The sequence below is a fragment of the Lolium perenne genome, chromosome 2 (assembly GCF_019359855.2).
Source record: "Lolium perenne isolate Kyuss_39 chromosome 2, Kyuss_2.0, whole genome shotgun sequence".
Lineage (NCBI taxonomy): Eukaryota > Viridiplantae > Streptophyta > Magnoliopsida > Poales > Poaceae > Lolium > Lolium perenne.
Window position 1 is genome coordinate 324,406,422 of NC_067245.2, and position 26,568 is coordinate 324,432,989.

Below are 26,568 nucleotides of genomic sequence, written 5' to 3' on the forward strand. Positions count from 1 at the left end.
TCGATCGACCTAGCTAGAAGATGGACGTTGACGCCACGTCATCGCCAAATATTTACTTGCAAGACCTGGTGAGTTTTGGGCGCGGTCTCCTCCGTCAAGGGCTAGTTGTCCAGGACAGCACGGTGAAAAACAGCTCTCTCCCCGTGGACACGTTCGCGATCCTCCTCATCGACAACTCTGTCGTCTATAAGAACGCCGGGGATATCAGAGTGCTGGACAGGAGCCACCTGCACCCCGGCCAGGTGGTCGGGTCGGCGTCCGACATTGCCGGCCAGATCGGCATCGTTACTAGCGTCTCCACCTTGCTGGACCTAGCGGAGCGTGATAACCGGGGCACAGCCACCGGGGTCATCAGGGGTGTGTCCCCGTCTAACCTGCGGCGAGTCAGGAGCCTCAATCTTGGGGACTTCGTCGTGTCCGGGCCGTGGCTCGGTAGGGTTGTGGAGTTGTCTATTGATGTTGATGTCTTGTTCGACGATGGTGCTGTATGCAGAGTTACCGACGCAAAGTCCAAGATGCTACTGAGACTGGATGCCGAGCATAAAGATTACCGCATTCAAATGAACTGTGACTTGTACCCGGGGCTGAGTGTCACCGGGAGAAACCCTTGTTCCCTCTTTAAGGCAGCACGTTGGCTTAACGGCTACTGGAATCCTGGTCGTAAAGTAGGCACTGTCATCAAGGTGGAGACGTCTGGCGTTCTCGTCTACTGGATTGCGTCGATGCATTGTGGCACGAACAAGGAGCTTGTCGAGGCATCCGCTCCGCCAGCATACCAGCACCCTCATGACCTGACCTTCTTCTGCGCCGCGCGCATTTGCAGCTGGGGGGTAGCTGACCATTGCTTCTTTCGAGCACCTAGTTCCACCAAAACTGACGATGATAATGGAGATGTGTCTACAGCTCACGATCAGGAGGAAGAAGAAGAGGATGAGGAGGAGGAGGAAAACAACCACCCATGCTTTGAAAACAACGAGGACGTGATTGACGATGAGCATGAAGGACTAATTGCTCATGTGGTACCGCACATGAAGCAGAATAATGGCATTCTTCATTCGAATCAGCTGAGGAAGGTCTTCTTCGAGGGGCACAGACGGGGGCGACGCCCACAAGTTAGGAGGCATGTGGAAGTCGAATTTCCCATGACCGTCGCCAGCACCAGGACCTCTGTTGACGTGCTATGGCAGGACGGCACCCTGCAGCATGGCATACCTTCAGCGACCCTTGTTCCCTTTTCTTTGATGAATGAGCAAGAGTTCTTCCCGGGACAACACGTCGTCGAGAACGATACCTCCGTTGATACTAATGGCCATCACGATGGTGCAACAAGACGTGTGGGCGTCGTCAGGAGCCTGGACTGCAAGGACCAGACGGTTTGTGTGTCATGGTTCAAGAAGGGGATGCGCCCTGGCAAGGCTAAGGATGTCGAGTGCATTGATACCATGAGTGCATATGATCTCAAATCGAGCTACTCACCCTACTACGGAGATATAGTTGTCCGCCTTGTACAGTCAGAATCAACAAACGATGGTGGTAGTACGGCGTTAAATATCAAAAAGAAGAAGAAGAATGCCACTGATGATCTTTCGTGGGTGGGGCATGTTGTTGACCTTCCTGATGGACACGTCCAAGTCAAGTGGGGTGATGGTAGTATGTCAACGGTACATATGTGGATATTTACTTTTTTATGGACACACATCTTAGTATATATACATTCTCTACTCATCTAGTTGTTATTGATTTTATTAAGCATGCTGCAGGTGTCTCCGCATGAGATCGTTGTCGTCAACGAGGACCACTACATGGATCTATGGACTGAAATGGGTGATTGGGTGGAGGACGATGGCATGGATGATGCAGCTCAACAGCCGCCTGCTGCCAACACGGTATGTATATCCTTCAAAGTTGTAGCACTGCGGCACTGCCCACACTTCGGTAAACGATGAGTAGTGTGGTTGAGCAGGCCTGCGGGTGGTCACTAGACACCCAGATTTTTTTTTAATTTATCTTTTCTTTATCTCACAAACTTTATAATGTATGGATTTAAAAAAGTCTGATCACTTAAATATTACAACTAGAATATATAAGAAACAGTTCCAACTTTTTTGAGAAATTTAAAACATTCAAATAAAAAATATTCCATTAAATATAATTTTTAATGTCATGAAAACCCTGAACTATTTTTCCTACATTCTATATCAAATGTTTCAATGAACTGAAAAGTTTCAAGTTTAAATGTTGAATGGTATGCGAGATACAAAGAAAAGAGAAGTTGTTTGGGAGAAAAAATGGCTAGCATGGATCTCATGATGCACCTTGAACATACAAGATTGGGGGTGTGCTCTGCACCTGCTTATAAAAGTTTCTCTCGTCAACAATGGATGATGTATTAAGTGTGAACTTACATTTGATTTTAGGACAATAATCTGCAGAACCCAGCCAAATGTAGCGATGTTGAAAACGACGACCCAACAGCGATGACGACAAGCCTTTTGGGTTCTGCCGTCCTGTCTTTGTTTCGTTTGACCGGCGACATGGTGGCTCGAGGTAAGGGATACCTGAAAAATCTCCAGCCGCCGCCGTCATCCTTGTTACCTGCGGCAACGGAGAACATCGCTGCTGCCGTGACAAGTAAGCCTGTGGATCTGAAGTGCCACGATATTGCCAAGGATGGGATGAAGGCTACTGATGCCACCAGCTCCTCCGATGAATCGTTCAGCTTCCCACGTTTCGATGTATTGCAAATCACCCCTGAGGATCACCATTACCTTGACCACTCAGACCAGGTAATGCTTTATTTCTACAAAATGAACAATTGTCGGTATTCAGGGTTAATTAGAGTCATGTCAAAGAAAAAGGTTAGAACCCATCTGTGATCTGCTTAACTATGGCGATTTGTTTCTACAATTCACTACACCGATCTATATATTACCTTAAAAAACTTTTTTCTAAGAAAATGCAGGGCGGTAGTCGTGTGAAGAATTGGGCCAAGGCAGTGCAAAAGGAATGGAAAATTCTAGAGAACGACTTACCAGGTATGAGAGTAAACCACTAAATCCATATTCCATGATTCTAAAATAAGGTTATGTAACAATTTTATGTGCAGAAACCATATACGTACGAGCATTCGAGGACCGCATGGACCTTCTCCGGGTAGTGATGGTGGGCGCTAGCGGGACACCATACCATCATGGACTTTTTTTCTTCGACTTGCAGCTACCATCGTCCTACCCAGCTGAGCCACCCCAAGTGTATTACCACTCCTACGGCCTACGCCTCAATCCAAACCTCTACGAGTCTGGTACCGTGTGCCTCAGTCTGCTGAACACGTTCGATGGCGAGGGTACCGAGCTCTGGTCATCGATGACATCAACCGTGCTCCAAGTTGTTGTCTCCATCCAAGGCCTTGTCCTCAATGACCAACCATACTACAACGAGGCCGGATACGAGACCCTAGTAGGCAAACCAGAGGGTCATCGCAATTCGCTGCCCTACAGTGAGAATGCTTACCTTCTCAGCCTTCGGACCATACTCCATGTGTTGCGCCGGCCACCTCAGGGATTTGAGGAATTCGTCAAGGACCACTTCCGCCAACAGGGAAGGTTTGTGCTCAGGACATGTGATGCGTGCCTGCGGGGATGCATCGTCGGTGATGCCCATGCCACCGAAGCGATGAAGGAACATCCATGCTCAGCCGGGTTAAAGCTTGCGGTCGCCAACATGTTGCCTATCCTCGTGGCAGCTTTCACAGAGATCGGCGCCCAGCGGTGCGAAGAGTTTCAGAAGTCATATGCTCTCAGCACCGCTCACTCGTATGTACATCACATAAATATCTCAAATTAAATAGTATTAAAAACATGTATATACTTGATTTCTCGTGTGTTTGTTTTTATGTCGGTGATTATTAAAGGCACAATAGCAACAAAAATAAACAAAGAACATACTTAAGATTTGTCTACTTTTAAGTTATCTAATGATTTTTAAATTGATATATTTCATATACTTGAACCTATCTTTGGATTAGTATCTAATCATGCTCTACTCCCTATGCCCAAATTATAGACCCTTTTTTGTTTTATTAACTTTTGTTCTTTTTTTATTCAATATGTATGTTACTCCTTTTACGTAATAAGAGTACTAATGTACATGCGTCCAATTATTTTGTAGTTCATATTATATTGGATACCTGGTTGCACCATATTTTTTCTATCTCTGTTCCATGCTTTGTACTCTGGATATCGCTTATGTTCATAAATACTTTTCAGTTTAAGACCAAGATATTTTCTTAAGTATCTAATCAGTAACTTATGCTTGTTTTTAAGAAAACAAATGATACTATGATATACAAAATCTAGTTTAAGAAATAAAATATAGGCATATGTTCTTTATGTACATACAAAAAAGTCAAACTATTTTTTACCTGAAAAGAGCACATCTTGATTTTACAAACGGCTAAGTGAGTTATATTGATGAGGTAGAGTAATTATTATTTATAGATAGACTATGTGAGATAAAACCGTAATCGAAGAGGCCAAACAATTTTACTTAAAGTTTATCTTATTTAAAATTGCATTGCAATTTCTTACTTCGATAATTTTATATGTTTCATATTTCTGATCTCACATTCGGATTAATTTCCAACTATCCTTGGTCTCCCAGGGTGGAGCCCATAACTTAAGGTAAACACTCCACATCGTAGCCCGATGGGAAGCAGATCGTCGGACCGGTCAGATGCCGTCGATTTCTATTCCATCGCACGGCCATATAGAGCTATGTTTCTCCCGAAAAAAATGGGCCCATTAACCTCCGCACCTCACCGCCAAATTATCCGCTAATAACGCATCGAGGTCCCCAGTCGATATACCTCTCGTCGCCTCCGCTCTCCCCACCGCGCCGCCACAGCCCCGCCCACCGCGCCGCTAGACATCTACCCACGGCGCCGCCACTCCCTGGTCAAGACATGCACCTCCACCTGGATCAAGTCCTGCGACGGATCCCATGTCGATCTGTCGCGGGGAACCATTGTCGGGCAGCCCTGATTTCCGACGGCCGGCGCAGTAGCCATGAGAGGTGGCTTGTTGGATCAGCGGAGCCCCGGCAAGGAGGCTTACCAGCCGTAGTGAGAGGTTACCGTTCCTGGTTGGCTCGTTGGCCGAGACCCATCTCTGGAAGATATCGTTTATATAATTTCTTCTCAATTTTCACAGTGAAATTATGTATCCTGCATGCAATTTATACTCCTGTAGTTCAAGTATGATTTTTTTTCCACGCAAATTGTATTTTGTTCTTGCAAACCTGATGATATCTTGTGTATGCCCATCATGCAACGTGCATAAGCTGACAGGACAAACACATTGTTTCAGATCAAACTGGCGTGTACATTAGGGGAAGAAGCATCCACATCTTAGAGGGAAGCATAGCCAATTTTTTAATATGAAATTTATATGTTTTCACGACAGATGAGTTATGTTGAGCTAGCACTACTTATGTGCTTCAAAACATATATGCTTCCAATACAGATTGGTTATATATAGATAGAACTAATTCTTGCGTACAAATATTCTTGCTTCCAATTTCAAATGCTTCATATGCAGATGATTTATTTTGAGATGGCACTAATATCTTACTTCAAAAATCCCTCTGTATACTATATGTTTTTCTTCAGTCTAGATAGTTTGGGCATATAACCAAGCTTCTTCCTTCTTGTTTTTTGTTTATTCACTTTCAGTACCATTGTAGTTTAAATACTGCCCTCGTGGTAATATACAATGTTAAGGAAATCGGTAATCGTTAACTGCTCGGTCGGCTTGGGAGTAGCGATTAATCGGAATTCGAGCGATTAACTGATTTAATCGGTCGGCTATTAATCGGTGCAACCTACACAAATTAGCACTTAAAACAATTTATATAAGAAAAATAATAACAATTTATATAAGAAAAATAATAGTATATGAGCCTCTATATGTCTCTCCCTACTTCTCTAAAGCCTAAAATCCTAGAAAAACTTGTACGCTTCTCCTCCGTGACCTAATCTTTAAGGTCAGGAGCGAAACAGGATCCACTAGCCGAAGCCACGTTCCTTCCTTCCACTTGTGCTCTCACCTCTGAAGTTTATATCCTCCCATCACCTACATAAGGTACGACCCCTCTTACACCTCAACCACCTAACCTATTGAAGGCGTCCTCCAGTTCCTGGACGAGCTCCTCATGGTGATCGAGCTCTTGCATCTGAGGTCTGGGAAACTATGAGTAACTAGTCCGGGAGGGCAAGAAACTATTTGGCAACAGTGGAAATGAAGCTACTGGAGGCTGCAATCAAGCGGGAGCGTCGCATAATCTACTTTATTGAGGAGGGGTAACCCCTGTATTAGCGATATGCATTGAAAATATTGTAACTTTTTTGACCACGTGTGGTAATTAATCAGGAAAATACCTAGTAATCGGGCTTTCGGACTGATTAATCGGGCTAAAGGATTAACACAAGAGATTAATGGTAATCGACATGGTCAAGCTCCTAGTAGCGATTAATCGGCCTAGTAATCGTTGAATCGGCCTAGTTTTTGAACAGTGGTAATATATGGTTCAGATTTGAAGCTTCTATGTGGTACTAGTTATGTTGAGATAGCATCAAATTGATTCGTCCAAAGCAGCGTGTATGTTTTCAAGTTTGCATAATAGAATCATTCTTATACCTTTTCCATTTGTTGTTTAAATGGAATAGCATTGTACCAGAAGGCGTGAACACTATGGCTGATCCTTATTTTATACAGAAACTAGTAGAATGCCCGTGCTTCGCCACGGCCCTTTAATGTAATGTCAAATGCATAAGCGTGTAAATAATGCATGCAAATATTAAAGTATATACAGTAAATATATAATACTTAAAATATTTAAAGATCCACTTCGCACAATTCATTTTGTAGAAGAGAAATGACTGAATACACTATTTATTAAAGCCATGGTCCGTTGACGCGTCTAAGGTATTCTCGCACGATCTCAGGAATATTGTCTTCAACTTCATTAGCCAGATACTTGAGTACGTGTATCAAAAACTTTTTCCTTAGCTCGTAGCCATCCTGCACAATTAGTCTATCATGTTAACATGAAGTTTTCTTCCCACCAAAAATATAAGATTGTAAACATAGAGTACTCACGCTGCAAACTGGATGAACAAATCTTTTACCATCCCATGAAAGCATAAAACTAAATACTAAGTATCCAGATAATTTTCTGCAAATAAATGTAACATATCATTATCTTTGGTCATTAGAATGATGATAAAATAAGCTGCTTGTAACATAACCTGAGAAAAATCACCTGTCGGGGCTTGTTGGTATTGGGATATTGTGAGGATATTTACGTGGCCAGAAATAAATATCGAAATTCCAGCCAGGTTGCGCTATCTCAAGAGTGTCATTTAGATAGAATGAACACCTTTGTAATTTTAGTTGGTACCTCTCTTCTGATAGAGGTTCAGAACATGGGTCTAAAATACATACACGACAATCATGTTTGTCGATGGTGGACAAGATGAAGTTGCCAAGAAATTCGTGTGGCAAAAAAATCTGCAAGTGGTGAGCATTAAAACACATAAATCATGTTAATAATGGAAAAGAGACCTAACTTACCATGTTGCATGATGATATATTATGGTCTATCCCAGGCCAGCTATGAAAAATGTTGCCAACTCCTTAATATCTGGCTTAACACGCCAAAGTGGATGTTTTTTACCATCGAGTATCGCCGACTGAGATGAAAAAAAATGTTTAGAACCATAACAGTGACAATAAATATGCGATTATAATAACTTACACAAAATCTTAAGTCCATGTTATGCACGGGAGGCTCTATCAAAAATTGTATCTCATCACATGCCACTATGCGCACAGCCATGTTGAAACAATCCTTGTCCATTGGCTTGTCCATCCTGAGTATGTCCTGAATTTGCTTTAGAGTTAATCCTAGTGGATAAGGTGTGGAGCTTCGCACCCATTCTTTTCTGCAAAATAATTGATAAGAATAATGATATGATAATAATATGTACCGACGCTTGATCATTATCTTATGAGGCTTACTTCAAACAGGTTGCATCGTTAATGGACATGATGTATTTGCATATCTCGTCAACAAACTCATGTGGTTTGGTGGACAAGGTGCAAATAGGAAGCTGGATATTTTCTTTGGCTACATCTCCTTGGTGTTCTTTACCTAGACTTAGAAATTGCGTAATATCAGAATCGGATCCATTTTCTTGATCTTTAGATTAATTATATATCGAATTGCCTCTTATTTTGTTTAGTTTCGAATCATGCAATATGCCAATTAATTTTCTTCCGAATGCTTTCATATCCTCCTACAAAGTAGTAAGAAACATTGATATTGTAAATTAATATTTTAAGATGCAAGATACTACTAACGGTCTCTAAACAAAAATAATACCTGAGTGATGCAGTCAGAAAGCATATCAACATACCCGAACCAACCACATCAACAAAGAAAAGAGGCATTTCTCCACAAAAAAAGTAACAAGAAAGAGGAGATTTACAGATTCTAGAGATTTACAGGGAGAAGCCCCTGTTCTTCCACAAAGAGAAGCGGAGGCTGCATAGTGCATACTCGTCTCAGTCAACAGGGCAAACCGGCAAGAAAAAAGAAATTAAAGAAGAGCCGGACAGGTATGTTGTCACTGCTCTATTTCTTCCTGACGTCTCCTTACCCTATCCCTTCCCCAATTGGTTCTGGTTTGCCCTGCCTCCTCCTCACTCACGCCGCCATGGCCATGCCTCCTGCCTCCTCTCACTCACGCCGCCACCTCCCGTCCTCGGCCCGCGCTCTCACAGCTGCCTACCCTCCGGCGCCGAGCTAACCCGCCTCCCTCCAGCGCTATAACGGCCACCCGCCCACCGGCGCACGGTTCCGGCTGCCGGCCGTCCCATCCGCCGGCGCCGGGCCACCCCTCCATCGGCTAGATCTCACGGCCGCCCCTCCCTCCGGCGCTGAGCCAACCTGCCATCGGGCGCAAGGTTCCGGCTGCAGGCCGCCCCGCCTCCGGCGTCGAGCCACATCGCCATTGGCCGCAGGCGGCCCCTACTTCGCCGCGTCCGTGGCAGCTTCGTTCGGGCTCCCGCCGCGCGCCTAGACTGGCTTCGCTCCTCCTCACCTCCTGCTAGGCAATGGCGGGCGTCGTCGTTCCTCCAAAATAGCTGCTCCCGCACGTCTTGCAGGAGGATGGGGACACGACACCACGTGTGTCCACCCCAACCTGGACCGGCTCACCGTGGTGCATCCCCGTGGCTCTCTCCTTCTTGCCGCGGCTGCCATGGATCTCCTTCTGATTATCGGCGTCGCCGACTCGATTGTGTGCGGTGCGCGCGTGGTAATCGACACAGGTGGAGAGGGGAAGAGGGAATACCTTGATGCCGGTGGGCGATTGCTAGCTGCCTGGAGGATTCGTCGCTTGAGAGAAAAAGGTTCGTACGGAAACAGAGATATGTTTAGGCCTCAGGAGAAAAAATTGCAGGGTTGTTTGGATTTGTAATCCTATATAGCTAGTTAGTTAGTTATTCCTGAAATCTGTTAGCAATTTTCGTGCGAATCAAATTGAAGCAAGTTGTTGTTTAAACGGAACTTTAGGACTCTAGGTGGGACATGCCTGTTCGGCTACACCTTAAAATTTCTACTATGATCCACATGTAGAAATTTTCTTGGTTGAAGTCCTTCAGATTACGAAGCTAGAGATTTAGGCCCTTTCTTGTTTTTATTGAACTTTGGAAAGTAACCATATTTTCAGCCAGTAGTTGTTCTGAACCCCAATTGGCATGCAGCAAAAATCTAAATAGGACATGAATTAAAATCAGGGCCTGAACAATGAAAATGTATCCACGAAATAGTGAATAAATTATCTAACCAGTGCATTACTATGGAAATCAAATATTACTGTGCATGGAGGATAAGACCATCCTGGGATTTCTAAATCAGAGCCATTTAGGCATTTGATGATGCTATTTTAGTTGCTCCCACGGCGAACACCAGCGAGCTTCTAATCTTCATGCTTAGTCAAGTTTTGGTTGTTTTTTTCCCTATGATTCTTAGATGGAAAAATGAAAAAAAAAATCATGAATGCATGATGTTAGAGTTTAGTGGTAGTGCTTATAATTACAGCCCTTGGGAAGTTTCATTCGTGGACATTTAACTTATTTGCTCACCCCCCCCATGTCTTTTGTCACAGGGAATTCTACTACTCTGTCCGGCCCTAAATATTTGTCAGAACTGATCAGGTCAGAACTTGAAAACCAGAAAAACTCCGTTGCGTTCTCTTATTAAATGTGCAGTCTACTTATTTGTTTGTACTTGAATTACTTGCGCTCAGGTTCATGAGACAGCAAGGCCAATTTGCGTGAAAGATTACAAACAGAAATTTCTCCAGGAAAGGTAAGGCCTTTTCAGTATTAATATCTTGCGTTCTCTTGTTCCCGCTTAGCAGTTGTTGCCACTGTCCTGTTTGCGCGTCTATTGGCATTAATCTCTTGCCTCTCCTGAAGAGTTAATCGTTGTCGACGAGCTCTTTGACGTTCACGTGATGTTTGCTGACTTTGAGGTTGTGTGTCTGCAATGATGACATACAGTTTGAGCTTTTCATTATTATAAATACACACAGCTATATTTAAATAATACACATATTCAATTGGTTTCATGTCATACCGTTTGAGATACCCCATGCGATGGAGTGCCTCCTATTGTGAGTGTACTTTGAGTTGCAATGAGCAGTCTCATTTGAGCTCGTATGTCTGCGTTTGATGCATACTGTTAACGTTGATAATGCATCCTGAAATTTATGCAGTGAAATAAGCTAAGTCAAAAAAACATACCGTTTGAGCTTTCCCCAACCAATGGAGTTCCTCTTATTGTGAGGTTACTTTGAGTTGGAAATGTCCACGCCAATGGTGTCTGATCATCATTGTCCGATGACAGAACTGTCTGATCTGCCAGTGGTTCACGTATGAAAAATCCCGTTTGTGGGCGTGACAAACCAATAGCTTGCGATCGGTTTGAAGAGCCATTCTCAGCAACCACTGTCGACATGGGCACACCAGCTTATCATTGACAATGTTCAAAACCATTTAACAAGGTGCACTGATATACATACCATTTTTTCCTTTATCAATTAGTTGATTTGGAAAATGTGACATTTTATGACCTGCAAATAAGAAAAGAAAAACAAGTCACTGAATGTAATAGGCAATGCTCCTGGTAGGCGTACTTAATGTCTGTTCTATAGTTTAAAAGATATGATGACATCAAGCAATAGTTACACCTCTGTTCTATAGTTAATTTGAGAAATATGATCACATAAAGCAATAGTTTAACCCATTCTGCATCTATACTGCAGGAAACGACTTCTTCCACTGTTCTATTGGTATTACTTCCAGAATAGCCTACTCCTGCACCCAGGTTTGTTTTATCTATCTTCCTCAATAAGGTTCTATTTTGTACCAGATTCGCGTTTATTTCAGTGGTATAATAATAGACACGGACATTCTAATAATAGACACTATATTTTCAGTACAACTACTTGATCATATATATCTTGCAATCTGAATATGCTATTCCTTCTGAGATGCAGGACGTGTAAGTGCTAACAGGCTACTTCTGCAGTTTATTTATCCCCCTGGCTACTTGATCGTTTTATCTCTACTAAGGTTCTATTTCTCCCTCAACGTGTTGCTCATCATGATCGATTCTGGCCAAAGAGGATCCGTGAAAGTTCTTTTAAGAGGAACCTGGCTAGTGAAGACGGCAAGCTTGGCGACGAAGGTCTTTTTACTCGATGGTGACTTTGGTCAGCGAGATGAAGAAGACGGCTGACAACGACTTTGGTCAGCGAGATGAAGAAGATGGCTGACAGCGACTTTGGTCAGCGCGATGAAGACGACGGCCAATAGTGACCCTGGTTGTGGTCAGCGTGATGAAGACGATAGTGCCATTTCAAATTTTGAAAAGCTATGTCTAATGGCGTGTTAGTTGCGAAATAGTAGGTGTTTGTTGTGCCATTTAAAATTTTGAAAAGCTACGCCTCAGGACGTGACACGGGTTGGAGTTGTTTTGTTAGTTGTGTTTTATTTGTTCCGCGCGCAGTTTTATTTTTCAAGATTGTGTTGAGATAAATCATCTTGGTAGGATAAAGAAGTGTTAGTTGAGAAATAGTAGGTGTTTGTTGTGTCATTTGAAATTTTGAAAAGCTAGACCTCAGGACGTGGAGTTGTTTATTATCCCAATCGGCACGTATCAGATTAGCTACGCCTCAGGACGTGGAGTTGTTTGTTATCCCAATCGGCACGTATCAGCTTAGTTGGATAAAAACGTGGGGGGTATTATTGTCCATCCTAAAAATGTGACACCAGGCATTCACCAGTTTGCTCTTAATAGTAGAGATAAGTTCTGATTTTACTGGAAGCAAATTATAGCTATATGAAGCTTTTATTTTGACAATGCTTCCCAACCATTATAGATTGCTAACAGACTACACTCTGGTCGTACTAGGTTTTTCTATAAAGACAAATCAGTACCCAATCTTTTGGGGCAAGCATGTTTTTTTGTGTTTCGAAACTTCTTTGCTTCTGATAAGTCTCATATATGTTGTGAAACTGACAAAGTGTTTCTCCCAGAAAATCATGCTTCCAGTTAGTATCATACATGTTTTTGATACTAGACAGGTTTGCTTCCAAAAATTCATGCTTCCTTAGTTCCATATATGTTGTGATAGCAACTTTGTTTTGACTAAGAGCATCCATGCTTCACACGTCTATTATATCATTTTGTTTCTACCAGGAGATGATTGCAGGTCGCTGATGAGCTCCCAATGCTCTTCGTCAACACCGTTGTTGGTTCTCGTGGATGTTGCTATGATCTCTTCGATGCTCCTTCTCGAGAACATTGTCTACACATTGGTGACATGTTCAAGCATGTGTTGTCCTAGTGGGCATGTTTTTATAATCTTGGGGGCATGTAGAGCGACTTTCCATTGTCCTGTTATTGTACATTGAAGCAAATTCTGATATTAGTAGATGCAACTACTAATTTCCTTTTGATGCAAATTTGATTCTTTATTTCAGAAACATATATTGTTTCAGTGGAAGCAAACACTACTTTTTGGGAAGCAATATTGATGGAATGGAATATTTGTTATTATGTTTGAAGCATACACATGTATTTGTTTCATTGGAAGCAAAATAGAAGCAATTGTTTGGTAACTCGAAAGCCATTCTATCATAGTTGGAAATAAACTAATGGAAACTATCAAAATGAGAAATATCCTTGATTCATAAGGAAGCAAGCACGCTGTCCAAACGAAGCAAAATATTTTGGGTGGAAATCAAAGTATAGTCAAATTGGAAATCAAGTTGACCACAACTAAACATATTTTTCTTTATGTGGAAGCACTATAGAAAAACTTAGGAAACACTATTTGGTTCATAAGGAAGCGTATTACATGGCAACTAGCTGGAATTTTCTAGCACTATTAGCTTCCATAATCAGCGTTGGCAATTTGATCGGATGTTATTATTTTTTCCGTGACATCGGACGTGATTTAAGGGAGCGCTGGTTTAGGGGAGTAAATAAAGCACTGGTCTCGTTAAAAAAAAAACTGGTTTTGGGAAGCAGAAAAAGAGGCAATAGTTGCCTGTGATCGCACGGTTCACCCACGAAGAATCGTACGGCGCTGGCCTGGTCCGATGGAAAGCTAGGAATCGGCGTCCGATTCCTAGTGTTCCCCCTTAACTTAATCTGTAATCTAATCCTTTATCTCGTCCATGATTTAATCTCTAACTTAGGATTTTTGTCACATCCGTTTGGGTTCATTAAGAATCTATGATGGAGATCGCTTGTGGTTCCACACTCTGACGGTTCTGCTCCACAATTGGGGCGGCATGACTAGCCGCTGCTGGCTACCCTTTTCACCGTCATTGTCGCGCGTGACTCTGCACGAAGACGAGGGAACTAGCAGAAATAGCCGTCACCGCCAACCCTTCTCGCGGGAGACCCCGCTAGAAGATGACGATAATAGCAGCCATAGCAGACACCACCACCAACCCTCCTCGTTGTCCTTGTCGCAGGCGAATCTGGTCGAAGGCGAGGACATACTCGCCAAGATCCTTCTCCATGGAGTGCAATTGCATATGGTCTGGAGTTATTGAAACATGGCTTAATCTGGAGGATCGGCGATGGACGATCAGTTCGTATATGGCGTGACAACTGGATACCTAGGACTGAAGAACTTAAACCGATTGGTCCTAAAGGACGTTCACGTTTGATTCGGGTTTCTAGTCTTATAGAGGATGGTGGCAATTGGAATGAAGCACTTGTAAGGAAAACCTTTCCTCCGATTGATGCAAATTTTATTATGAGAATCAAATTGTCACCAAGAAGACCTGCTGATTTCTTGGCCTGGCAACATGAGAAGGGTGGGGTTTTCTCGGTCCGTAGCGCATATCGGTTGGGACTTCGCTTGTGTCAAAAAGCTTGGCCTAGTACAACCAGTAGCTCAGCGCCATTGGGCGATCGACCAATCTGGAAGAAAATATGGAGGTGTAATATTCCAGAGAAAGTTCGCATCTTTGCTTGGAAAGCTTTGTCCAATGCACTAGCTACGGAGGAGAATAAACAAAGGAGACATATACCTGTTGATGGAGCATGTCGTGTCTGTGGTTATGAGAGAGAGGACTCCTACCATGCGCTCATCCACTGTCCTCACGCGGCAGCGTTGTGGGACGCCATGGAGGAGATATGGTCTATTCCAAAGATTATTGAAAGAGGAGATGATTGGCTTCAAACTTGGCTCACACCAATGTCAATACAGACCTGCGGGCGTGTTCTCATGATTGCATGGCGAGTATGGCATGCACGGAATGAGGTTACACATGACAAGGACCTGCCTAATGTGGAAGGCTCCAAGAGGTTTATTTATAGTTATATGAACTCCTTAGAAAATATTCGTAAAGCAAGTCCAGAGGATATTATCAGAGGGAAACAAGCTCTAGGAGAGCAACGTTTTTAGGAGAAGTCTTCAGCAGTGCCAACTATACAAGGAATATGGAATAAACCCCCACTTGGTATTCTAAAGCTCAATGTGGATGGGGCTTTTATCGCTCGGACAGGCGCAGGAGGCGCTGATATGATTTTACGTGATAGCAAGGGATTGATTATTTTCTCAGCCTGCAGATCACTTGTGTTTTGTTCATCGGCGCTAGATGCGGAATTACAAGCGTGCTTGGAAGGGCTCAAGTTTGCTCTTAACCTCAGCCATGACAAGATCCTAGTGGAGACGGATAGTTTGGAGCTGGTACAGATGGCGACATGCAAGGATAGAGATGGTTCTTGTGTGGGTCATCTAGTTGGAGATCTTCGTCTACTCTTGGCGTCAGAGCGTGTTATTTCCATTAGCAAGATTCATAGGAAAGAAAATGACGCAAGTCATCAGTTAGCTAGAGTTGGGATGGTAGAGAATAGAACTCAAGTTTGGTTAGGTTCGGCTCCGGAAGGTATTTTGGACCGGATCATTCGGGATTGTAATGTCACTCACATTTAATTAATACAATCTCGTTTCCCCGCAAAAAAAAAAAGATCCTTCTCCATGTGCCCCCGCAGCCGCCCTGCCTCTAGCACACGGCCAGCACACTACTAGGGAAAGACCTATAGCCGCAAGGGTTACCACCGGCGCGCCAAGCAAAAGTGAACGTCGGCGCACCACTATATAGGGGCGCCGATGAGGCCAAAATACCATCGGCGTACCAAAAATTTGGTGCGCGAGCGTAATGGTCGACCAGGTTCGGGCTAGGATAAAATGGCATCTCCCCTTATCACCGGCGCTCCACCATATTGGTGTGCTGGGGGTAATTTGATTACCACCAGCGCACCAGTATGATGGTGCGCCAACGGTAAGAGGAGCTACCACTTTTCCTCCACACCCCTCGGAAAGCCTTTTCAGTTTAAAAAATTGATAGAAAATGATCTAGTTTTAAGCAAAGTTAACAACCGTGAATTTTGGCTTTTTTTTTTGCAAAATGGCGCCGTCTTTCGTTAAAATCGCTTTTCTGGTTGCATACGACCTCAGATGATTTTTTTTATATCAAATTGTTTATACGGAAAATTTTACATCCGAATTCAACCACCTACGATCTTTTAGACAATTTTTACTTCCCCCAAAATCAAAATGGAAAACAGTTTTTTTCCAGCTTTCGAAAGGAAAATTACCACCGACGCACATGCATAGTGGTGCGCCGGCGGTAACCTGGCGTATATAAAGAAAATAGCCCAACGACCTCTTCTCTTTGCTCACTTTCTCTCCTCCTCCTCCCCGCCTTCTTCTTCCTCCTATTTCCCTTTTCCACCTCTTCTTCTTCCTCCTCCTCCTCCTCTTTTCCTATCTCCAGCGATACTCCAACAAGAACCTCCTCAACCCAGTGACCTCCCTCCAGCAAGTACCTCCCCAAGCTGGTGACCTCCCTCCGGTGACCACCTCCTCAACCTTGCCAGGACCTTCCTCTGGCGACCATCCGGCTGTTGTGAAGTGTATATGTGGATTGCCTAGCCATTTCCATCAGTTCAGACTTTTGGTTCAAGTGGCTAGTGCATGAAGCTTAACATGGTATCAGAGCCCCAGGTCTCGAGTTCAAATCCTGGCTTTCACATGGTTTTCGCAATTAAACCTAAAAATTGTTGTTGCCCCCCTCTTTAGCCATCGCTGTTTCGGTGTGTTCTTCTTCTTTCACGTGTTGACTTTCTCTTCTCCCGTCACACGCGAGTGGGGGTGTTGTGAAGTGTTTATGTGGATTGCCTATTCCTTTCCATCAGTTCGGACTTTTGGTTCAAGTGGCTTGCATGAAGCTTAACACCGGCAACAACCTCCTCAACCTCAACGGCAGCCACCTCCCCAAGCTCGCTGGCGACCTCCCATCCGGTGACCACCTCCTCAACACTCGCTAGCTACATTGAAGAACATGAAGAACACATCACGACGAGATCTAGATCTAGATCTAGATTTGTCTTTTTTTGAATTTTGGAAAATAAACCGCCGGTGCACTAGGTTGGTGCGCTGACGATAAATCGAGTTACTGTCCGTGCACAAGGAGGTGCATCGGTGATAACGCATTACCACTAGCCTGTTCCCAGCGCACACTAGTGCACCGGCGGTAGCCTTTTTGTGGTGCACCGATGATATGCATTTTCCTAGTAGTGTCATATGCAAGAGCTGGCGAAGCATCATGACTAACAACAAGTTCCGTCAATGTTACCGCATCAACCACCAATCCTGCCATCCTCTGCCTTGTCTTCGACTGCAGGCATGCCCCCCCTTCGAAAGTAGAATTCAGACGCACCGCGGACAGGATGGTTTTCAACCAGATCTGCTTCATGCGGAATAACTACAAAGACCACCATTTCGACAGCTGGGTTCTCATAGACTGCCGCCATGGGCGCTTATTCTTTGAACAATGGGGTAAGCATTTATGCACCGTTTGTTACCCCATCACTCAGGACTTCTGCAAAAACAAGGTGCCACAATAGTTCTTCGATGCGAAGATTGTGCACCACTACTGGGCGGTGCTCTGTGGTGACGACGCTGCAGACCACGTGCACGACCATGTGCACGACCACTAGCTCTGGAGCCCTATTAAAGTTTTCTTGGTGGGCACCTATAAGGAAGACAATCAGGTTTTCGTAATTGCAAGTATCTTCTCAGACAATGGATGCCATGATGTCCCAACAACAGTTGGACCATCATCTGTTGCTGAAGTTCTAGATGATGCGAGTGTACTTGTTGGTAGCGCCATTCATTGGTTGCTTTGGTGGGGACAGAATAAAATTCAGTTTGATCTGGTTACTCAAAGCCTAGCTGTCTTTGAGAATGAGAGGCCTGCTGGTGTTCTTAGTGTTCATCACATCCATTTGGACTCTGGCGGTGTTGCCTTGGCTACTTTGTATTGCAGTCTGCGCGACCAAGAGCCCCTCCTCTTGCAAACATGGGAGTAGATGGACGACCACCCTTTTGCTGTTACCGAATGGGTGTGTGTGTGTGTGTGAATATTGTTCAACTAGAGACGATCACTCCTAGGTTGCCGATGAATAAGCTGTCACCCATAGTGTGCTACATTGAGGATGATGGTTGAAATTTTCTTTGAATTCGCAAACAAATCTACATGGTCCAGCTGAAGATAATGCAGGCTAAGACAATCTACTTTGAAGGGGATCCGTAGTGCACCTATTTTCTTGAGCTCGCTTTACAAAAGAAAAACTCCCACCTATCACACTTTCACAAGATTTTGTACTTATGATAATTTTACTAGTTCTTCATAAGTGTTTCACTATGTGTTGCATAACTTTGAATTTTTATATGAGTTAATTTAAAATTGCGGTCTTTTTGTTAAGTTATGAATTTTGTGGTTGGGTTCATTATCTAAGGTCCGACCAGTGACAAGATTTTAATGACATGATTTGCTTGTAATGTGTTAAATTATTTTTATTACGAGAAACTGGATATTGCTATATTTAATTATGGTATGTTTTTTCCTTTGCAAAAATGTCCTGCAACTGATAATATTGAGAAATATAGGATAAATTGTTTGCTAAATATTTTTGAATACTATCACTAATAATATGTAAGGAGGAGGACATATATATGTAAGTGATTGTGAACTTTTTCTGTATATTTACTTGCTGCCAGATCTATGTATTTTATTAGCAATGAAATCATTAAGTTCAGTATCTTCATAAAAGCTATATTTACTAGTTGGGGCAGCAAGAATTTAGAGGAGTATATCAACTAGTCAAGTATTCATTGTCTGATCCAAATAATCTATTGATCATCTCTTCTTAAATGTATGATGCTAAAATTTTGCTAAAAGTTAATATTTAATGCGGCAAGCACTTTTAGAGGAGATATATTAACTAGTCAAGTATTCACGGTTTGACCTAAATAATCTATTGATCATCTGTTTTTAGATGTACGATGCGAGATTTATATAGTTATTACGTGATATTCACTGAATGTTTTCAGAAGGAGCCGAGCACGCCATCATTTTCATCAAGGACGTCATCAGCGGAAAGGAAAAAAGTTCGGGTTAACCAAGATAGACATCAACATTTTTAATAAGAGAAGGCGCGAGTCGAGTAAATCCTTGGGTAAAAGAAGAAATTTGAGCCTATGATCAGTTGCAAGAACCTGAACATATACCCGGGGCTACTCCCATGGGGTGCGCCCCGATGGAAAAAAAGTTTGAGAACAATTCGACAAAAGAGATACAAAAGAAATAACTTCGAGCCTATGATCGGTTGCAAGCAACCGAACATAGTCTCTGGGGCTACTATCATCTGCAGCGCAGATCACACTCCCGACGAAAATGCCAATATCAGACAAGCAAGAACCTGGCAACTTCAGCAATCGCTTGACTTCGACCACGCGCACACGCCTCGTCCAGGCCTAGCCCTGTCCATTCATCTTATTTTGTTGGACTGTTCGTCGACTCGGTCGCCTCCATCGATCGGCATTGCTCGTAGTTATGACGTGCACCATCGACCCCCCCCCTCGAATCGAATCTGCCCTCTGTGTAAGTCCATAAGAGCATGTCTAACAGGCCCCTTAAAACCCGCCCACCCCGTAAAATTCCGGCGGGATACGGGGCAGGCGCGGTTTGGGCCGTCTAGCAGGCCCCGTATTCTGGCCGACCCGTTTCGGTGGAATACGGGGCCCAGGATATCCGCACCGCCGCAACCTACTTATACCGGGCGAAGGTGCGAGTGAGGTTTAACCCCTCACTCGCAACCCTAGATCCGCCGTGCGCCGCCTCCTCCCCAGTTAGCTCCGGCGAGAAATCCCGCGCACCCTAGCTCCGCATTTCAACCGTCGGTCGGCATGTACGCACGCCAAAGCAGTACCGCCTCGCCGGCGAGCGGATCGAAGCGATCCCGCTCGTCGGACACCGTCGAGGAGGCGTGGCGTCTTCAATGCAAGCGATCCATCGCCGGGAGCCGCCGTGCAGCGTAGGTACGCCAGCGCCCTGTACGTCCCGCCGAAGCTCCGTGAGTTCGCGCCGGGCGGGCTCTTGTACAAGGAGGATCCGCCGCTCAAGCCGATGAGCGGCCCCGACTTCGACAAGTGGCGCGCCGAGTGGGAGCGCAACCGCCGGGCGAAGGCGGCATGGGACACACGCATCGGGAGCACCAGCGGCGCAGGAGCTCCGCCCGCCGGCGAGGAGGAAGAGGAGGAGGAGGAGGAAGACCCCCTCTTCTTGCAGGCGATAGCAGCGTCCCTCAAGGACGACGCCGACAAGAAGAGGGCAGAGGAAGAAGAGAAGGGCGGCGGCCATCGCCGCCGTGAAGGAGGCGCATGCGCGGGAGGTGGAGGCGGACGCGTACAACGTCGACCTCTCCGACTAGAAGTCGCGATCCATTTAGGATCGCGCAATTCAGTATGTATATATGTTGATCCGCATGTATGATCGACTATCTATGAACTATGAATATGAACAAGTTTCCCGGGGTTTTAAATTTACGAATTTACGGGGTGAAATACGGGGTCTGCTAGACGGAACGGTCTATCTAGGAGCACTTTTTTTTATACGCGGCGAAATACTCGCGTTTTACGGGGCAGAAAAGTAAGGGGCCTGTTAGACATGCTCTAACTTAATCTGTAATCTCATCCATGATTTAATATCTAACTTAGGATTCTAATTTGTAAGGTTGTAATTTCATGTAAATTTCCTAACCATTATAGGAGTTACAATGCCAAAACAATTGTTCGATGCTACGGAGAAGAAGAAAAGGAAAGCGAGAGAATCAGTTTATTAAATCGCAAAGAGGTGCTTTAAATAATGTTGATCTTGATACTTTCCTTAGTGATTTTGCATATAGGAATGCACGAATAAGATATTCGTCAAACACTGAAAAATCATTGTCAATGGAGTCAATGTAATTTGGTATTATATTTGAGGTAATCAACCTAATACAAAATACTTCTATATTTTGCTACCTTTTTTATTCTTTCTACGGCAATATGATATTGCTTAAGGGCTATATATGCTTTTCAAGTTAAAGTAGACACGTATATATTTACATATTTAATCATGCATACATATGTATTAGCATTAAGCGATCTTTTTGTCGACTTCGCGCAAGTGCCCCGAAAAATACAGAGCTGACCCTGATTGAAGGCTACACAACGTGACAAATATGTGGACATGAGTATAGTGAATAGTCCTCGCAGCCTTACATTTGTTATTTTTGTGTTGACCAGAATATAATTCACGTTATTTTGTACGATTGTAGTGCACATCATTTAATAAATCCAAGATTTTTGTGAAACATTGCAATACCAATTTAGAAATTTTCAGAAAAACTAGGCACATATAGCCCGAGCTCTAAAACAGATGTATACTGTCGCACTTTTATTCGCAACGTGCATAGTTTTGACTAAGCTACTAATAATCACCAGAAGACTAATAAAAATCAGAAAGCTGATTAGGAAAGGAAAAAAAGACTTGCCAAAGGAGGCAACTGCCACAAAGGGAGGATAATGTGTAATTGACGAGCATACGAATAAACTCACAAATCTCACGCTATTTTTTTATTCAGTAGAAAAGGTAACACTTTCGCGCTCAAACTTTATATGATTGATTAATTTACAAGCACATGAATGTTGTTGCATAAATGACGAGACTATTAAACACTTATTATTTTAGTATAAATTTGCTAGATCTATATGATCAGCTGTCCAATAGGGTCTATCTTATACCCATCACGTAGTGTTGCCAATACATTTGGTAATTGGCTCAATAGTGTGGCTGTTCAGCGTCTTATTAGGATGGGAGCGCTTGCCGTTATTTGGTCATCGTGACTATGTAGAAATGACAAAATTTTCAATAATATTTCTTCCTCTCTTTTACAGGTCATATACCGGTGCACATCTACGCTTCGCTGATGGGTATCTCTTTAGTGGGTCGAGCATCGAGACCTCTTTACGGAGGTGTCTTCACAGTCGGAGGATACGGCGAGGAATATTTTTTCCAACATGGGTGGCAGCGTGATCTTCGGCTGGATCCACCTAGCTAGTTGTTTTATTTCTTGAGAACTTTGAACTTTGGACTTTGTCGTTGGGAATCATTGGTGTTTTGGTAACAGATATTTGTACGCTGTGTGCATCCTATCTATGCAGAGGCCGGATCTATTGCTTAAAGTAATAAAGTACCTATTTTTGAAAAAAAATGAATGTTTTTACACATCAACCGATGAAAAGCTAGTTTGTAGTTTTCCTTCTCCTCGGAACAAAGCATAAATAAGTCAATACTTCCCATGTTACTCCTTGCCGTTTAAACAAAATGTTACATCCTCCTTTTGGCTAATGAGTGGTGCTAAGAGAACGTGGCAATGGGACTCAGCAGCTTCTGAAACACTTCGCACCCACTGGCACCTAGCTCCATGAAGGCCGCCAGGAGGCTCGGTACCATGTTCGCTAGCGCAAGCTTTAATCCAGCCGAGCACGGCCGCTCCTTACCAGCTTTGGTGGCATTGTCGTCTTCCATGTGCATGCCATTAACACATTCTTGTAGGTACGCCTCACATGTCCCGAGCACAAACCTCCCCCGACGGACAAAGTGATCCTTGACAAATCCCTCAAATCCTTGAGGCGGCCGGCGCAACAGGTATAACATGGTCCGGATGGTGAGAAGATATGCGTTCTCACGGTAGGGCAGCGCGTTGCGGCGGCCTGCTGGTGTACCTACTTGTCTCTCATAGCCGGCTTCGTTGTAGTATGGTTCGTCGTTTAGGATGAGACCCTGCATTGAGACGAGGACTTGGAGGAGACCTTATGTCTCCGGGGACCACACCTCCGTGCCCTCGCCATCGAACGTGTCAAGCAGGCTGAGGCACACCGTGCCAGACTCATAGAGGTTGGGATTCAGGCGAAGACCGAAGGAGTGGTAGTACACCTGCGGTGGCACAGCCGGGTAGGACGGCGGCAGGTGGAGGTCGAAAAAGAAAAGACCGTCCTCATAGGGTGTTCCGCTCGCCCCGACCATCACCGCCCGGAGCAGGTCCATGCGGTCCTCAAACGCTCGCACATAGATGGTGTCTGCACATGAAGAACTTGTAATTTCACTGGGACATGCACAATAACCATGAAAAATATTTCCGAGAGGTACCTGGTAAGTGATTCTTTAGAATTTTCCATTCCTTTTGTACTACCTTGACCCAACTTTTTCCACGACTACCGCCCTGTATGGTGTTAAATAAACATAATGTTGGTTCTGAAAGAATATTTTTCGCAGCCTATTGAGCTCATAGATCAACTCAAGTGAAACATATATCATAATTAAAGCATATTGGACTTTGTGCAGTGATCGAATGTTTGCTTCTGAGATGATGTGGATAATGATATTCTTTTCTAAATATTTAGCTGGCCATATTATCCTTGTATTGTAAGGTTAGTTTTCTAAACGGAAAATTAATACCTCGTCAGCGGTTTCAAGGTAATGGTGATCGAGAGGGCTCTGCAATACATCGAAACGTGAGAAACAGAAATATTGACCATCACCGGTAGCATCCGCAGCATTGTTTTCCTCTTCGGATGATTTTGTAGACTCTCCGACATTGTCCTCGGCGGCTGTGGGTGACTCTGAGCTTGGAAACCATAACGGAAGCCAGATCTTCAGGAAGCGCTTACCCGGGGCCAACAGTTCGCCGGCAAATCGGAGGAAATACCTGATGAAAGAAGTCAAACGGTATGTACTTGTTGCTGCACTGTCACTTCCAGCATCGCCATCCTCTGCTGGGTTCACTGGATCATTGTCCTAGAATCAAATGACCCCACTAATTAATTAATTCGTACTGAGGGTACATATATTATGCTGATAGATACTAACAAAACTTTTTGGTGCCAAGCGTGTGTGCTTGGTAGAAGTGCGTAGAGGTAGTACAATACTGGATGAATAGATACCGTGTTGGCGACAGCTGGTTCTTCATCGTCATCGGTGCTGCTATCCTCATCTGTTTCATCGTCATCGGTGCTGCTATCCTCATCTGTTTCATTAAATCTTGCCATGTAGTCCTCCTGGTGGGGGACGACGATCTCATGGGGAAACACCTGCAGCACACCCAATCAAGTCACCAACAGCTAGTGAGCTGAGGACAGAGTGTACTTAATGAGTTGTTGGTCTTGTAAAAGAAACCCATAACAGAAGATACAATCAGAGCGTCCCAGACCTACTACTGGAGCCCGATATATCCAGGATATAAGAGATTATATATAGAGCTTCGTTATAGTTTGAAAAGACGACATATATATGTTTTTTTTTTTCAAAATGGAGACATAGCCCATGCATCTGCATCGATTGATGCATGAGGCCTATATATATGTGAACATGTGATCTATATATATCCGCAAAATAGTAACAAATTGAACACATATGGATGGACGGATATGTGGGGTGCATCCATTGTAGATACACATAATTAGTGTATTTTCTGTAGCAAAAATATTATCATATCTCTTCATGTATTATTACATGTCATTTTTCATTTATATGTAGCTGTGCAGAGAATTCAAGGATATTTTCACACTCACCACGTGTTTTCGAAAAATCTGTAAGCTCCAAGGAACCCAGGATTAAGATATCCAAGACTATATAAGCGTATAATAGACGTACCGTTGAGATGCTACCATCACCCCACTTGACTTGAACGTGGCCATCAGGATGGTCAATAACATGCCCCACCCAAGAAAGGTCGGCGGGGGAAACATTCTTCTTCATCTCGCTCCATGATGATGGAAGGAGGCGAACAACAATACATCCCAGGTTAGGACTGTCACCAGATTCCCGTTCCAAACTGTACGTGCTCACGGTATCATTGCACTCGACCTCCCTAGCCTCGTTAGGGCACGCCGCCACCTTGAACCATGACACATTCACTGTTTGGTCCTTGCAGCAGACAGTTCTGACGATGCCGGCGCACCTTGCCGGTTTGGTAACATCTGAAGCAGTGTCATCATCGTTGATGGTACTAGCGGTTGCGCCGTCAAGAGATGCAGCATTGTCAAGCACATGATCACCGGGGAGGAATTCGTGGTCGTTCGTGATGTTGAAAGGGGCTATGGACTCAGATGGTATGCCGCTTTGCCGTGTGCCGTCCTGCCACAACACGTCGACATAAGTTTGGGTCTTGGCGACGGCCATGTGCAACTCCATGTGCCCCCCTTGAAGATGGCATTTTCCAGAAGGAAGCTCAGGTACTTCTTCATCTGTATTGTGTGCTTCATGATGATCATCGGTCATGTCCTCGTCGCCCGAGCATTCCTTCTCCGTCAGTTGACGATCATGAGCGGAATCTGAACCACCATGCTTCAAACTGGGGTCGGTAAAGAAACAGTGGTCAGCTGGCCCCCATCCCATATTGTTGTAAGCCACCCAGAAGAAGGTCAAGTCATGAGGGTTTTGGTAAGCCGGAGGAGCTAATGCCTCGAGGAGCAGCGGGTCAGTGCCGCAGTGCCTGGACGCGATCCAGTGGACAAGGACGCCCGACATCTCCACCTTGACGACGGTGGCTACGGCTACATCACGATCGGTGTTCCACTGTCCACGAAGCCAGGTGGCGTCCTTGAAAACGCTACTACAACAGCTGCGGACGCGCTGCCCCGGGCAGAAAAAGCTGTTCTTCTGAAGAAGAAAAACGCCGTCGGCGGTCAGTAGTTCTAGCATCCTGGACTTGGACTCCGCGTCGGCGACCGTGCAGAGGGCGCCGTCCTCGAACGACATGTCGGCGTCGACGCGTACCTCGGAGACCTGGCCGAGCCACGGGCCGGACACGACTAGGTCGCCGAGGCCGAGCGCCCTGGCACGCCGCAGGCGCGAGGCCGGCACGCCGCAGACGGCCTCCGCCACCTCACCGCGCTCGTCGAGCCTGACCAGGTCGAGCAGGGTGGTGGCGCCGGTGACGACGCCGATCTGGCCGCCGGGGTCGGACGCCGACGCGACCACGTCGGCGATGTTGAGGTAGCTCCTGTCGATGACCGTGAGGTCGCTGGCCTTCTTGGTCACGAGGGAGTTGTCGAAGCAGATAATCTGGAACGTTCGGACGTCGTCCTCCGCGGTGGCCTCGGCCTCAAGGCCCTCAACTGCGCCGCAGTCGTGGAGCCCAGGCCCGAATCTCACGAGGTCGTGCAGGTGGATGTCCATCTTCAGCTTCTCTTCTGGGAGAGATCGATGATCTTCGTTGACTACGGAATTATAGATTCGTTGTTGCTGAACAAGATGGATCGATCGATCACTCGCCAAACGCCGGCACGCGCGCGCGGCCCAAGTCTACGGCGTATATAGACCCTGTTTGGCTATACTGCAACGTATACGATGATGTTAATTTGTAGGCGCGACCCTGACCAGCACAACTGAACAAATTAAGATGAGGCAAAAAAATTCCATCAAAGCTTCGACGAGTTCTGGCTGGACTCTAATCGACGGCGTGTTATGAGAGAAGTCCATATTACCAAATTTGTCTCAAAGTTCTGTATGCATTCTAATCATC

The 26,568-nt window shown here is 44.6% G+C and overlaps 1 protein-coding gene, 2 long non-coding RNA genes and 1 pseudogene across 3 annotated transcripts; 2 read left to right on the forward strand and 2 right to left on the reverse strand.

Moving 5' to 3' along the window:
- Positions 1–20: 20 nt before the first annotated feature.
- On the forward strand, positions 21–3,843 carry LOC127329702 (probable ubiquitin-conjugating enzyme E2 23). Its single transcript, XM_051356173.1, has 5 exons — positions 21–1,661; positions 1,761–1,886; positions 2,418–2,786; positions 2,963–3,035; positions 3,107–3,843. Exons 1-5 carry the CDS (start codon positions 21–23, stop codon positions 3,841–3,843), a joined length of 2,946 nt encoding a protein of 981 aa, XP_051212133.1.
- A 3,480-nt stretch (positions 3,844–7,323) lies between these two features.
- Positions 7,324–8,284, reverse strand: LOC127330865 (uncharacterized). The gene is made up of 3 exons (XR_011751173.1): positions 8,076–8,284; positions 7,813–7,999; positions 7,324–7,747 (listed from the first exon to the last, which is right to left on the reverse strand). It is a non-coding gene; the product is annotated as an uncharacterized lncRNA (long non-coding RNA).
- Positions 8,285–8,617: 333 nt separating this feature from the next.
- Positions 8,618–12,203, forward strand: LOC127337147 (uncharacterized). The gene is made up of 5 exons (XR_007873656.2): positions 8,618–9,470; positions 10,229–10,277; positions 10,370–10,431; positions 11,390–11,451; positions 11,624–12,203. It is a non-coding gene; the product is annotated as an uncharacterized lncRNA (long non-coding RNA).
- Positions 12,204–22,400: 10,197 nt separating this feature from the next.
- On the reverse strand, positions 22,401–26,222 carry LOC127329703 (probable ubiquitin-conjugating enzyme E2 23; annotated as a pseudogene).
- Positions 26,223–26,568: the final 346 nt, after the last annotated feature.